The following is a 14525-nucleotide window of genomic DNA, read 5'->3' as shown; positions in this document are numbered from 1 at the left end:
AGAGATGCAAATTATACTATCATAAAATCAGTGCCATAAGCGGGGTAGCAAAAGGTACTATGGAAAAGAAAAGGCTCCTAGCTCTGAAAGAGTCAGGAAATGCTTCATTATCTGCCCTACACAGCCATATTCATATCTACCTTTATATTCTGCCCACCTTTTCTTCATGTTTCTTCCCCCTACCAAACATTTTTCCTTCTTCCCCTTTGTTAAATCTAAATCAATCCAAACTTCAAGAATCAGTAGAAATTTTGACTTTCCCAAGATGCCTTTTCATCCCTTTTTTCTAAACTACTAGTATTCTTGGTACTTCAGTTTGCATATTTTTGTTTCAGACACATTGATTTTTCCTTCGTGGCTACATAGTAATTCCCTTGAATACTTGGCAGAGTCTTAAAATCTCAATGATCCACTGTATAGCATCAGCCAACTTAAATTTTAGGATATAATAATGTTGTGATTGAAGATAATCTTATTTTCTAAGTCCAGCACTATTACATTCTCAGACCTCCAACTGTATTTACAGGCTACTTCAAAAATTTTACCCATTTCACAAATTATACACTGCCAAGCTCATCAGTTCAAGTGTTAGTGAGTTAGTGCCAATATGATTCTAATAATTTGGATTTTAATATGGGCTTTATCCACTATAGAGATCAACAATGAATAAGGATTCTAACATAACTTAAACATCTTACAAATTCTCCCTAACCAGGTCTGAGAACACTTTCCCCGACAATTGAATTAACTTAGGTTTGTCTACCTGTTTTAACAAAAGAAGCAGTCCAGAGCTTCTGACAGTATCTGGACCTAACCCTCCCATCTTTAATTTCTGTTCCTGTAAAATGCAAACTCAAGTCTAAGAGGCTTTAACCTCTTACTGTCTTAGCATGAGGAAAAAGTAGTATATGAACTAGCAACTGGTTGATAAAAGGGAGAGATCTGAAACTTGAAATTATATTTTAAACTTCATTTAGTTCTAGAATCATTAACAACGTTCTGCACAACTATCAGCAAACCCTCTGGTTATCATACCTCAATTTTTCCTTCTTAAGTTTATCCCAGCACTGTGGATGATTATAAAACTGGTATTTCTATTGCAGAAAATATTTAAAATAACTACTGAGGAAATTTTCACCCAAGTTTACTTGAAAACCAAAATTTCAGAAGCAGATATGAAAGAAAAGGAGTCAATAAAAGTATAATTGGTGTTTTTTGCAATAAAGAGAAATGAAGTTCAAAGACAATCAGAAAAATCACCTGAAGTAAATTTGATACTGCAAATCAAAATGTTTCACCTTGTCCAGGAGAAACAACTGAGAGCAGAAGAGGAAGAGGGAGAAGGAAAAGAAGATGATAACGGCAGAAGCGGTGGCAGCAGTTTAGAGGGGTGACAGAGAATTAGTTTGGCTTCAGACTTTTCTACAACACTCAAAGCCAGAAAGCAGGTAGGAATGATTATATAGTTGTAAAGAGGAAAAATGTAAATTGAAAATTTGATACCCAATTTGCTCTTAGACAACATTCGTATGTTTTCAAGATCTTAAAGAACAGAGCCATCATGAATTTTTCTTGAAAAAAGAAATTACTCTGAAATCTAGCCAACTAAATAGTCAATATCATAAGAAAGTAAAAGAATTGGCAGTAGGGACTGAATCAATTTAAATAATAACTAAGAGTAAAAGTCTTTGGGAATTCAGATTACTGAAGAGAATGTTAATGACACAAGGCTTAACAATATAAAACTTTTTTTTTGTTTTTAAACAAAAAAGTTGGAGGCAAGACTGGCAGAAAAAGCCAAAGTATCCTTTTGTGTTCATCTTTCATGTCAGGAAAGCAAATGCTGCTGTCTGAACTTAGAACAAAATTTTTAAAAGTCATGATAAAATTCAAACTTTTAAATAATTTTTCTTATTAAGTTGAGAGATATTTAGAAACTAATTTCTTGTGATAGAGAAGTATATTGTTTCAGCAATCCCTTTAGGTTTGTTTTAGTCCCCCTCCCCTCAAGTAAGAGTTAATAAATGCTTTACTAAAAAATGGCATGATACAATTGTTCTAAAATTATATTTACCTATATGCCTAAATGAATACAAATTGCTAGCAGTTAATTTGTTATTTGGGGTGGTAGGATTCCCCCTTTTATAGACTAATGTAATGAACATATAATGAACATATAATGAACATGTATCACTTTCAAAATCAGCCATTATACTAAAAGAAAAGAACAGAAAACAAATTTCCTGCCCAATTCACAGTTTCCTCTTTCTACCTTTGGTGATAGCTTTTTGTCAACATCTTGTTAGCTAATAGAGATGTTTGCTCTTAAATACAAGACTTGCTCTAATTTCCCTTTGTATTCCTCAGAGGAAGCACGGTATAACAAGAGTTAAAATCACATTAGGTAACTGCCTTCTATTGAATCCTTCCTCCTCACCCAGTGCCATGCTAAAACCAAAATCCATTCTTTGATTTAACCTGCATGAGCTAGAGGCAAGTAACTTCCCTTTTTACAGATAAGGTTAAATAATTTGCCTAAAAGGTCTCAGAGCTGATTGGTGGCAAGGAGAAGATTAGAAAACTATAAAGACTATAAAGGTCAAGTTCGTAACCACTAATTTTTTTTTCCCTTAAGCACTAATTCTAAAATAAGATAAGCCTAAATTAAATACAGATTATGTTATTAGCAGTGTGATCCTAGACAAGCGCAACTTGTCATCTTTATTTTTTCCATCTTCAAAATGCACAGATTACCAATCCTATCTCATTATATCACTAAAAATAAATATAGCTCTTAGACCTCCATTTGGCAGATAGAAAGTATTCTATTTGGTGATAAGTAACAAGTTCTTGAAACACTAAGAACATCAAGAAGAATATGATATCACAAAAGTAACTAAATAAAATTTATAAATACCAGAGAGACTTAAGTCATGTAGCAGTGAATCTTAGCAGAAAATGTTTTCATGTTTTCTTTTGAGTCTAATCACAAAACATTCCTTTATTCAAGTATTGTAACATATAAATTAGAGCTTAAAGAATCATGAAAGTTTCATAAAATATGACAGAATATAAAATTTGGACCAACCAGAATAGATCAAATTCCTGAGCATGAAGGTTACTACCTGGTTCCATTTTAAAGTTGCCTCAGGTAAAACTGCCCTTTTGGGGGGCTAAATCATCATTTAGAATGATCACCTTAAAATGTAGAACCATGAGAAAATGCTATTTTCCTCTGAAAACTGGTTTAACTTTTGATTCTACTCTCAAGTCCTAAATAAGTCAAATAAACTTTTCTAAGGCTTCTATGTTCCTTAAAAAAATTGATTTTTTATCTAAGAAGGAAGCCACAGAAGATGGGTTAAAATATATAGCTCTTAATAAGTAACTTGGCTGAAATAAAAGTATACCTGCATATTTGTAATAATTACAGAAAATAGGAAAATAAATTTACTTTTGAAAGAAGCAATGTTAGTACTTTTAACAGTCACTTTGCAAACCATCTTTTTAACTTCTGAACAGCTAATCTGCCCCATTATAATTTCCAAGATACATGTAATTGTTTTGACTAAGTTTAGCATAATGACATGTCCAGGTCTCAGCAGTAATGTGCTATATTACATTTAGTAAATAAATGGTTTTAAAAAAATAATGGAGCTTCAACGATCACTGAATAAATTAGTAATACTTAAGAGCAGAAAGTGCTTTTGAAACCTCCAACAATAATCTGCACCAAACGTCATACTTGAATATGCATACCTCAAGTCATCGCTTTGTTCTTTTTTTTCTGGAAGTTCCATGTGTTTAGAGTCTGTTGATTGGTACTCTTCGGCAACATCGTGTTCTTGCTTTATCACAGGGAACTCTGAAGTAAATGAGAGCTCCCCTTCATTGGAGACCCCAAAGAGGTCTGGGTCATCTTGAATGACATCAATTAAGAGGACATCATCTTCATATGCTTTAAGAATATCTGGAAACCCCATTTTAATTTCTGAAAAGTTCTTAGTCATTTCTCTACCACTAACGTCAGAGGAAACTGGTTTGAATGTTTCTTGTTCATTAGCGCAGAAAGCAGGAGTTTTCTCTATATACCCAAGATCACAAGAAAAAGTATTTCTTTCAACTGTGAGAGAAACAGCTTCCTTATTTGAAAAAATATTGCCTGGTTCAGAGATGTGGTTGGATGGTTTATTATCATTACCTTGCTTTAAAAAGTTTGAAGAAATACTACAGGAATTCTTGCAGCTGCATGAGTCAGAATTAGCTTGCACTGGAGTTACACTGTTTTGTATTCTCAAAGACTGAGATATTGAAGTTACTGTAGAGACATTTTCTTTATTCCTATTTTGTCTTACCTCTGCTCCAGATAAATTGTCAAGAAGTTCTAGGGGACTACACACTTCTCTCTCTGATGACCTGGCATTTATTTCTTTTCTTTTTTCTGTTTTATTCTTCAGTAACGGAATTTTAAAATTAGTCAGCCTTCCTGTGTTCAGTATTTTAACCAAGTCTGGAACCACAAGGGTTTGCTTAGCAATGCATGTTTTTCGATGAATAGCTTTGCCTATAGAGTTATTTGCTTCCTGGCCATCCTGCGAAGCCACTGTCAAATTAAATTTTGTTAAATTCCCTCTATCCTTTTTTTTACTTCCTGTTAAGTTCTGAGGCACGTTAGTTGGCAGAGTATCTTCAGTAGTATTAGCAACTACCTCTGACCCGCTTCTGCTTGGTTCCTCTGACTTCATCTTTTTATTATCAATTATGGGTTCCTTCACAATCATTAAAGTAGGTTCTACTGTAGAGACTGAAGACAAACAATTTAAATTAGAATCCAATTTTTCTTTACTTGAAGATTCACTGTTTGTTTCTGTTATGGTACTTTGTAATGATAATTTAGAATCAGTTAAGAGAGTTTGATTTGTTTGGTGTTTAAGAAAATCATCTTGCCTAAAACTTTCCCGAGACCCAGGAAGAAAGTTATTTGAATCTGGCAAGGAAGACTTTTTCCAACACTGGGCAGATATTCTAGCACAGGAATAGCAAGGCCAAGTTCTTTTACCAGTCATCGGTATTGTTCTGTGACAGCCTAACTTTGATTCTTCAGCTTCATTTCTCAAGTCTTCCCTTGAAGATCTCTTTTCAATAAGATGACAATCACTAGGTAATTTCACTACTGAGTTTTGCATCGACTTAAAATACTCTTCTGGCTCCATGCTTTTAAATCCTAAGGGCTCTGAAGCATTTTTTGTTTCTTCTTCTGAAAGCGGCTCAAGGATTTTCTGAAACACAGGATTTACATGATGTCCAGGACTTGTTTTTTTTCCTGCTGTTTCTGGAACACTTAATAAATGATCCATTGAGGAGAGTGTATTGTGGTTTATTTTTCTCAGAACTTTTAAAGGACTTTTTTTAGCCTCTAAAGTCTCTGCTCCTTTACCCTCAGCACCTGTTTGGTTTTCTTGTAACACCAACTCAGACTTGCTATACACATTCAAGAAGTTCATCTCAATAATTATTTCATCTCCTTTTTCAGACACCTTCATCCTTTTCCTGGGTTTTCTTCCAACATTGCCTTCCTCTACAGAGTATTTATTTTTTTCATTCTGAAGGCAGGAAAACAAGCCATTACTTTTACTTTGGCATAAATCAGTTTGTTCAAGCAATAACTTATTTACTCCCATTAAGTTTTCTTCCATTTGTAAAAGCTGAGGAGTATTATTTGTGTCACTCTTATTTGCAAGACTCCTAAAGTTTTCTTTCTTTAACTTTGAGGAATTTTCTGGTACATGCATACATCCACCATCAGGTTTATATGAAAGGTTATTGTCATCATTACAACCCTTGGAATGGGGGAAACAATTGCAATCATGTAATTTTAAAATGGAATTACTTTCTACTCCAGGTGACAAGCTGTTACAAGAATATTTTGGAGTATTCTTGTACAGTTCATCTTGGAATTCAACCTTAATATTTCGTGTAGCCTTATTTTCAGTTATTTTGAGAGGTGGGCTTTCTAAGCTTTTAAGTTTTTTAATTCAAATTCTTCTTTTAATACCTTCTACCAAACCTTCCTTACCCAAAGACTGCAAGAAAGCCATACTTTAAAATTCACTGCACTCTACTGTTTGGAAAGATTCCAAACTGGTTAATGATTCCTTTCTTACCAGGTCAGTCCCTGGCTGTGGATCATCACTTGAGGCTTCAGTAACTTTTCTTTTTTCCTTGGCTGATCAAAACAACAAAACATACCAGAAAAGATTTTACATTGAGGAGGAAAAAGCAATACTACTTAAAAAAAAAAAAAAAGTGAAACCATCTATTTTTATTTCCCTGAATAGCTGTATGGGAATATACAACTGCTTTTAAATGAAAGACCTAATTTCTGTTAAGGAACTACATACAAACCTGCATAAATTCCAAGGCAACTGAATAACCTCTAGCATCAGTATCACTTCACACACGCCAAAACGGATCACAAGGGCTCCGAATAGGGCAAACACCCTCTAAGAGAATTCCTGTTCTTCCCCCTCTCCTGGTCAAACACATGCATTGGTAAAGCCCACGCAAATTCAAGTTAAACACTAGTGTGAAACAACGATGGGACAGCCTGAGGTGCACATGCTAAAATGGGAGCGACCCCTGAGCGCTTTCTTACAGTCTTCCCAACTGCAAGGGGAGCTCCGCCTCCTTCGCTGCTTCTAAAAGGATCTGATGGGTCCGAAGGGCCCGCTTGGCCCCCCGGATCCTCCTGTCGCCGGCTCAGGGCAGCCTCCCCAGCCCCGGACGCCTCACCCGACTTGTCACTTTCCACCTCTTCTCTCCCAGACGCCCGGGCCACCATTCTCCTCTTTTGCCTGCTCTCCTCGTGTCCCCCGGCCTCAAGGCCGCAGCCTCCCGCTTCGCCTGGCCCTGGCCGCCGGCCTCGCTTCCTCAGGCCTCGCGCGTTGCCTTCACGCCCGTGGGCCGCCGCGGGGCCCGAGGGCAGCGGACGCCGCCCGCCCCGGGCGGCCCACCCTGCCCGCAGAGGCCCTCCGAGGCCCGCCGCACCCGCTCACAGGAGCCCACCCGCCGCGCGAAGGCTGCTCCTGCCGGCAAGCACCCGCCAGCCTCAGCGGGCTCCGCGCCGTCTGGCGTCTGGCTCAGCCGGAAGCGGAAGTGGGGTCTGTGCGTGGGTGGCCTGGGCAGGCTGGGCGGAGCCCAACAGGCGGAAGGGCCCCGAGCCCGTGCAACCCTAGGTTAAGGGTTTCACTGCTTGCGACTGTGGCCCGTGACGCCTTTCTTGGCCAGAGCCTCCTGCAACCTTTCAGGGCTCTTTCTCTCACCTGCTGCCCTTCCCACTTGGCCGCTTGCAGAGAGAACTGCCGGCCAGTGGCTTCTAACCATCCCAAGCCTCCTGGGGTCCCTTTCCATCAGCCTTCTCGATATCTTTACCCACATATCCTATAGGCACCTCAAGCTCTAGAGGTGCAAAACTGAGCTTATCTTTCCTCACAAGCTTGTTCCTCCTGTGTTGGTGAATGTGCCCCCGCTCAATTACCTAAGCCGGGAATCCAGAAACCGTCAGAGACAGCTTCTTTCCACGTCATCCCCCTCAGCCACATTCAATGCATCTGCTTGATTCTACTTTCTGTATTTGCCAGCCACTCTCCCCTTTGCTATCAGTTTGTTCTAGCTCTCAGAATTTGAGTGATCAACTGCATCAACCTCCTAAATTGTATTCACGGCTCTGTCCTTCTGTAACCGGACCAACCTTGAATTTGCTCTTTGGTGATTCAGAAATGGCACCAGATGGAGTTGTGGCACAAAGTAAACTTCATTTGCAGCAAATAAGGAGATCATGGGAACAGCTTCCAAAGCCGTGACTCCCTAGCAGGGGTGGATGGGTTCCTTTTATTTAGGGTTAGGATGAATATTTAGTGAGAGAAGCCTTTTTATTGTATGTAGAGGCAGGCATAGGATCATGCATGTGCCTTAAGGAAACGTGCCTATACATACATTGTATGTTATGTAAACGAGGCTCAGGCTCCTCCTTGAGTGGAGATTTTAGTATTATAATGAGACAAAAGTAGTCAGCGATCGTTCTACAGGTCACTCCATGGTCCATCTGTGCAAGCTTGAGTCAGGTTAAGTTCAAACTGGTCTGGGTGGTCTGGGTTGGCTGGGTCAGTTGCTATTGCTCCAGGGAGCTTTCACTTTCGTTTGCCTGAGTTAAGAGATAAGCTGGAAAAAAAGAGCTTAAGGAAAAATGTGGGACAAAGTTCAGTGAGTACAAGTAGCTGGGCAGTTAGGTCAGGTTTTGGGTCTAGCTGGTGATATTTGTAGTATTCCAGTGAAGCTTCCACCTGCTGCTGGGTCTTGCCCCATCCCTCCCATGAAAGGAGATTCTGGCATTTCCCAGCTTGGCCCTTCATGAACCTCGTTTACTCAGAGACTAAAACTAGCAGAAAAAGTCCAAACTCTTCAGTGTGGTATTTGTGGCTCTCTTTGACGTGGCCACTGAATATTCAACAAATTTTGTCTCTTACTGTCACTGTAGGGGAAAGTTGAGCTTCAGTGGAAAAGTATGTGAAGGAGCCACCCTTCTGCATTTTCTGATTCTGAATCTATGGGAGCTATCTTACAACTCTAAGTTTTAAATAAATGGTAGCAATACAAAAGAAGGTTCTGTAAACATGCAAATTCTGTCTTATAGATGTTTAGTTGACTTCCCCTCTCACTGGTGGAAGAAGCCAGTTTTGCCTCAATTTGCACATTCTCTTCAATATTCCTAATCTATAAATGTGTCTGTTCTTTGGACTTACCATTTGAACTGTTATTTATAAAATCTGTCTGATGAGAGAAAGTCATTAACACATGTTCATTTTGACATCTCTATGAAAGTCATGACATAATCTTTTTTGGGGGAAAACTATCTTCTAATATTACACATCTCCTGCACTTTGTATGCTCTGTCATGCCTGTGCCCCTCTACATGCTGGTCCTAGAAATTCTTTTTTGCTTTTCTCTGGGTGAACTACATATTCCCCTTCAAGATTCAGTGTGAAAATCATCTCTCAAGGAAGCTTCCCTGCTACCTTTCTCCTTACACATGTGTGTGTGTGTGCACGCACGCGCACGGGTATGTGTGTTGGGGGCAAGGAGTGTCAGGTATTCCTGCCTGCCTGCTAACACATTGCCTTTAGCTCTTTATTTGTGTATCTCTTTCAGGGCAGATACCTTCTATTAGTCTTTGCATTTTGTATGTTTTAAGAAAATTTGGTAATTTTTTAACACAAAGTGTGTGGACATTAAAGGATGATGCACAGAGTACTGTGGCAGTTTGGATGAGCAGTTTAAGAGGAGTATTCTTAGGAACTTCTATAAAATAGAACTTAGGTAAGGGAGGTGTAGAGGATCTAGAAACTTCTCTTGTTTCTTTCTGCTTGTGAAAAACCCCCAGCAAAGGGAAACTAGTTTAAGAATTACAGAATAGAAAAAGCTATTTTAGGGATTTCAAGCTACACATTCATTACTTTTGTGCCTCAATTTTCTCATCTGAAAGTGAAATAAAGTGTCTCCTGAAGGAAACCAAATATGTCACCCCAAAATATGACTCCTCGACATAAACATTGTTTTGAGCTGATGACAGGGAGGTGCAAATATAGGAAAAACTCTCTCTACCTCTCCACCCTTTCTGCCTAAAGGCAGGATATAAATTCTGCTTTACTGGAGACAACTCTAGACTTTTATCAGCATAGAGATGGCATTAGAGCAATCTGCAAATAAACCTTACTCGATTAGTTTCTTCCCATATATTAATCTTCCGGCAGTTTGCCACTAGGAAGCCTAAAACAACTTTCCTTTGTCCAGTCACTTCTAAACAAATTTATTGTTTGTTGAAGATGATAGCGCCTTATAGGCCAGAGTTCTAAGACACAACTTTGAGTTACCCTTTGTTGAGGTTTTTCCTGCATGATGCACACTGTTTGCATTAACTGTTTTTCTCTTGTTAATCTGTCTTTTTATTAAACATTAAGTAGATTTGTTAAGTAAAAACCTCAGGATATCAAAAAAGAGACTATATAATTCTGACATTTACTACCTACAAAATAAACATTGTTAATAATATCTTAGTAAAATAAAAATTAAAAATTCAAGAGTCCAGCCTCTTTGGTCTGAATAAAAACAGATGATCTTAAATACAGCTATAGGCCTAAGAATTTTAAAACTTTTATGACCCATAACTTGAGCAATGCATAAAGGAAGAATGGGAAGAGCTTAGTAGCATAGGAAATTGCAAAATCAAGCACACTGAGTGTTCTGAATAAGAAAATTCTAATCTTTATTACAGATTTCAAATTCTTCATACCAAACTGCTTTCACAGAAAACCTGAGGAGATTAAGTGTGTTTATACAAGTTTTCATGGATCTACTGTTCTCTTCTGTGACATGATTATCATAATCTTTCTATTGAGCTTGGTAATGTCTGGAAAGGGCAGGTACAGCTGTTTGCCAAAAAAGATTCAACCTTCCTAGTGGCAGATCTCACACACTTGGGAGTTCAGAAGATGGAGTAGAATATTTACCCATACCTATTGGGTTGCATCTCAGTACACAAAGAGTTAGCCCTCTGAGAGAGTCTGGGCGTCCCTTCTCTTCTAGTCCCTTCCCTTTTTCTATTAACCCTTTACCCTTGTCCCTGGATCCTGACTGACACTACTGTTCAGCCCTCAAAGTCAACTTCAGGGTCACTGCTTCTTCAATGTCCTTTGAGTCTCTATCCTGGAAAGATGACAACACAGCCACATTCTCTATATTCCACAACTACAGCTGTAGATTATTAATGCACAGGACTGGCTACATAATTTGTGGGGCCTGTGTAACACAGATCATATGCCCATGAAGCCAGTCCTACAGATCCATGGTCTACTTCTGCAAACATCCAGAAGATTACCAAACCTCTCTATTGCTAATATTTATCAGCTTTGACAGTATTACTTATACTCTGTATCATGCCCATCCTTGGCCAGTTTGCACTCAGAGCATTTCCATACCCTTTCTCTTCCTGCTCTGAATCACAGGGGCCAGTCCCGGCAGTCTGTGTTTTCCATTCCCCTTGGTCAGTTGGATTTGGGTGAGATTTGGCCAATGGAGGACATTGTGGTAGGAGAATGGAGAAGGGATACATTTCTTTAGATCGCCTATCAGACACTAGCTGCAACTCCTTTGAGACACCATCTCTTGCTGGTCAGGCTCACTGTGATGCAACTTCCACCAGGTACCTTGAGGTCTCTTTGCTTCAAGGGGTGGCAGTGGCTTTCTATTGTTATGAACCTCTGGGAGCCATGAAACCCTGTTCATTTTCTCCACTCATTCAGCCCATCTATTGCATTACACTTCTCTGTTTAAAATACTTAATTTACTGTTACTGGTAAGAAATCTCCCACCCACATTCCCCAGTAAGTAAGGGTTAGGGTGGAAAGAGCAACAGGGATGAAAGGAAAGACTTCTGTTCTGACACAGTGTCAGGAAATGTTCCTTCACCATCTTAAAATGAATGGCTAAATAACATTGTGGTGTTCTCCCAAGAAATGGTCATTTTTCTTTCTCCTAAGTTTTTCCAATATTTTCTCCAGGGTTAGTTTCTTATTCACTTTTAGATTGTAAATCTTCTGTCCAGGAATATCACACAATCAATCTGGTGTTCAGAAAAGAACAACATATTGGAAACTTTTAAATTTTTTTAATGTTTTTTATTATATTATGTTAGTCACCATACAGTACATCCCTGGTTTCTGATGTAAAATTCGAAGATTCATTAGTTGGGTATAACACCCAGTGCACCATGCAATATGTGCCCTCCTTACTACCCATCACCAGTCTACCACATTCCCCCAACCCCCTCCCCTCTGAAGCCCGCAGTTTGTTTCTCATAGTCCATAGTCTCTCATGCTTCATTCCCCCTTCTGATTACCCCCTCTTTCTTTATCCCTTTCTCCCCCTACCGATCTTCCTAGTTCTTATGTTTCATAGATGAGAGAAACCATAGGATAATTGTCTTTCTCTGCTTGACTTATTTCACTTAGCATTATCTCCTCCAGTGCCGTCCATGTTGCAGCAAATGTTGAGAACTCGTTCTTTCTGATAGCTGAGTAATATTCCATTGTATATATGGACCACAGCTTCTTAATCCAGTCATCTGTTGAAGGGCATCTCGGCTCCTTCCATGATTTGGCTATTGTGGACAATGCAGCTATGAACATTGNTTTTTTTTTTTAAATCAGTGTTCCTATTTTACCTCTAGCAAAAAAAAATCAAAGGCCAAATATCTTACTTCAGATATTAAAGTCAAGATTTGGGAATCTCAATTAACTCTCTACCCACTACAGGTCTTCAGATCCAGAGCAACCAAGGATGAGTCACGACTCTTTCCTCCCTTTCTATGCTGTTTGATCATAAGAGCCTTTGATTGTGTCACTGAGTCAGAAGAACTCAATCACTCAATGTAATAAGTCCAAAATGGAAAACAATGGAAATCTGTGAGGAGAACAAGACCTTAGAAGCTGTCTAGTCTAAGCTCTTCATTTTACCACTGAGAGGCAAGGGAAACTAAGTAATTTAAAAGTGTTGTGAATCAGATTGGGAGTTAAGATGGTGGAGGAGTAGGGGACCCCTTCTTCAGCCAGTCCCCTGAGTCGAGTTGGATAGGTACCACACCAGCCTGAACATCCATGGAATCAGCCTGAGACGCAGGAAGATACATCTGGATCTCAACAAATGAACATCTCCAGTGATGAGTATTGAGGTAGGAAGTGGTGAGCCATGAAACTGCACACAGATATCGGAAGATAAACAGAAGGGGGAAGGAGCTGACGCATTCGGGCACTGGGAAGCGGTAGCCACCTGCACGGGGGAGCAGGCGGACTCGCGGACTGGCAACCATGAGAGAGCAGACTGAGACTGTGAGCCAGGGAAAGCGCGCCGCCTGACTGAAACAGAGCTCCGGTATGCTCATTGGAACCAGACTGAGACCAGGAACTCTGGAGTGCACGGGGATGGCTGGCAGCTGTTGGCTGGCAGCTGGCGATGTTAGAAACACGAAGGACAGAGACGTGCCGGCCCTGGAAGTGAGGGCTGGGACTCCGGGTGTGGGGTGCACATCCCGGGACGCTGCAGGGTTGAGCAGCACCAACAGAAAGAGAGTTAAACTGGCCAGAACATCAGTGGAGAATGGTCCACGATTCCTCTGTTCTGAGACAGAGGCTGATATTTGGCCACTGCTGCTCTGACTCTCAGAAGAGGCAGAGCAAACTGCCAGGGAAAGCCATCAGAGAACAAAAGCCTGGAAATACTGGCTCACAGTGTGCCCATCCCCATCCCCCCTCACAGGGGACACGGGGACTTTACCCAAACAGGGTTGCCTGAGTATCGGCGTGGCAGGCCCCTCCCCCAGAAGGCAGGCAAAAAATCAAGAAGCCCACATCCTTAAGATCCCTATAAAACAAGGGCGCACGGCCTGGGTCCTGGTCAATAATTTGGGCTCTGTAAAACCCTGCAAACTCTCTTCATCAGAATGACAAGAAGGAGAAGTCCCCCCCAGCAAAGAAAAGACAATGAGTCTGTGGCCTCTGCCACAGAACTAATGGATATGGGTATAACCAAATTATCAGAAATGCAGTTCAGAGTAACAATGGTCAAGATGATGTGTAGACTTGAAAAAGTATTAATGAAAATGTTAATGAGAATATACAATCACTAAGGGCAGAAATGAGAGCGAATCTGGCAGAAATTAAAAATTCTATAAGCCAAATGCAGTCAAACTAGAGGCTCTGATGGCCAGGGTGAATGAGGCAAAAGAACGTATCAGTGAATTGGAGGATGGGATAGTAGAAGAGAAAGCTAAAATAGAATCTGGACTTAAAAAAATCCACACTCAAGAATGTAGGTTATGGGAGATTACTGATTCAATGAAACATTCCAATGTCAGAATCATCAGCATCCACGAGGGGGTGGAGAAAAACAGAGGTCTAGAAGAGAAACTTGAACGAATTGTAGCTGAAAACTTCCCTAATCTAGCAAGGGAAACAAACATTCGTGTCCAAGAGGCAGAGAGGAACCCTCCCAAGCTCAACCATGACAAACCTATGCCATGTCGGGTCATAGTGCAATTCACAAATATTAGATCCAAGCATACAGTATTGAAAGCGGCCAGGGCAAAGAAATTTCTCACGTACCAAGGCAAAGTATCAGAATTACGTCAGACCTGTCTACACAGACCTGGAATGAGAGAAAGGGTGGGGGGGGCATTTTTAAAGCTCTTTCAAAGAAAAACATGCAGCCAAGGATCCTTCATCCAGCAAGGCTGTCATTCAGAATTGATGGAAAAATAAAGACCTTCCAGAATTGCCAGTCATTGACCAATTTCGTAACCACGAAACCAGCCCTACAGGAGAAATTAAGGGGGATTCTATAAAGGTAAAAAGGCCCCAAGAGTGATACAGAACAGAAAGTGACAATCGATAGAAGCAACGACTTTACTGGCGGGG

The 14525-nt window shown here is 40.1% G+C and overlaps 1 protein-coding gene across 1 annotated transcript in view; it reads right to left on the bottom strand.

Moving 5' to 3' along the window:
* Positions 1–14525, bottom strand: part of TOPAZ1 (testis and ovary specific PAZ domain containing 1) — a 192580-nt gene that overhangs the window by 125333 nt on the left and 52722 nt on the right. The window contains 3 exon segments of the mRNA XM_034663557.1: positions 3760–6226; positions 6648–6703; positions 6705–7014. Of these exon segments, the coding sequence (XP_034519448.1) occupies positions 3760–6226; positions 6648–6703; positions 6705–7014 (2833 nt within the window).

The sequence above is a fragment of the Ailuropoda melanoleuca genome, chromosome 6 (assembly GCF_002007445.2).
Source record: "Ailuropoda melanoleuca isolate Jingjing chromosome 6, ASM200744v2, whole genome shotgun sequence".
Lineage (NCBI taxonomy): Eukaryota > Metazoa > Chordata > Mammalia > Carnivora > Ursidae > Ailuropoda > Ailuropoda melanoleuca.
Note: the sequence above shows the minus strand (reverse complement) of the source record. Positions and strands in the feature narration are given on the sequence as shown.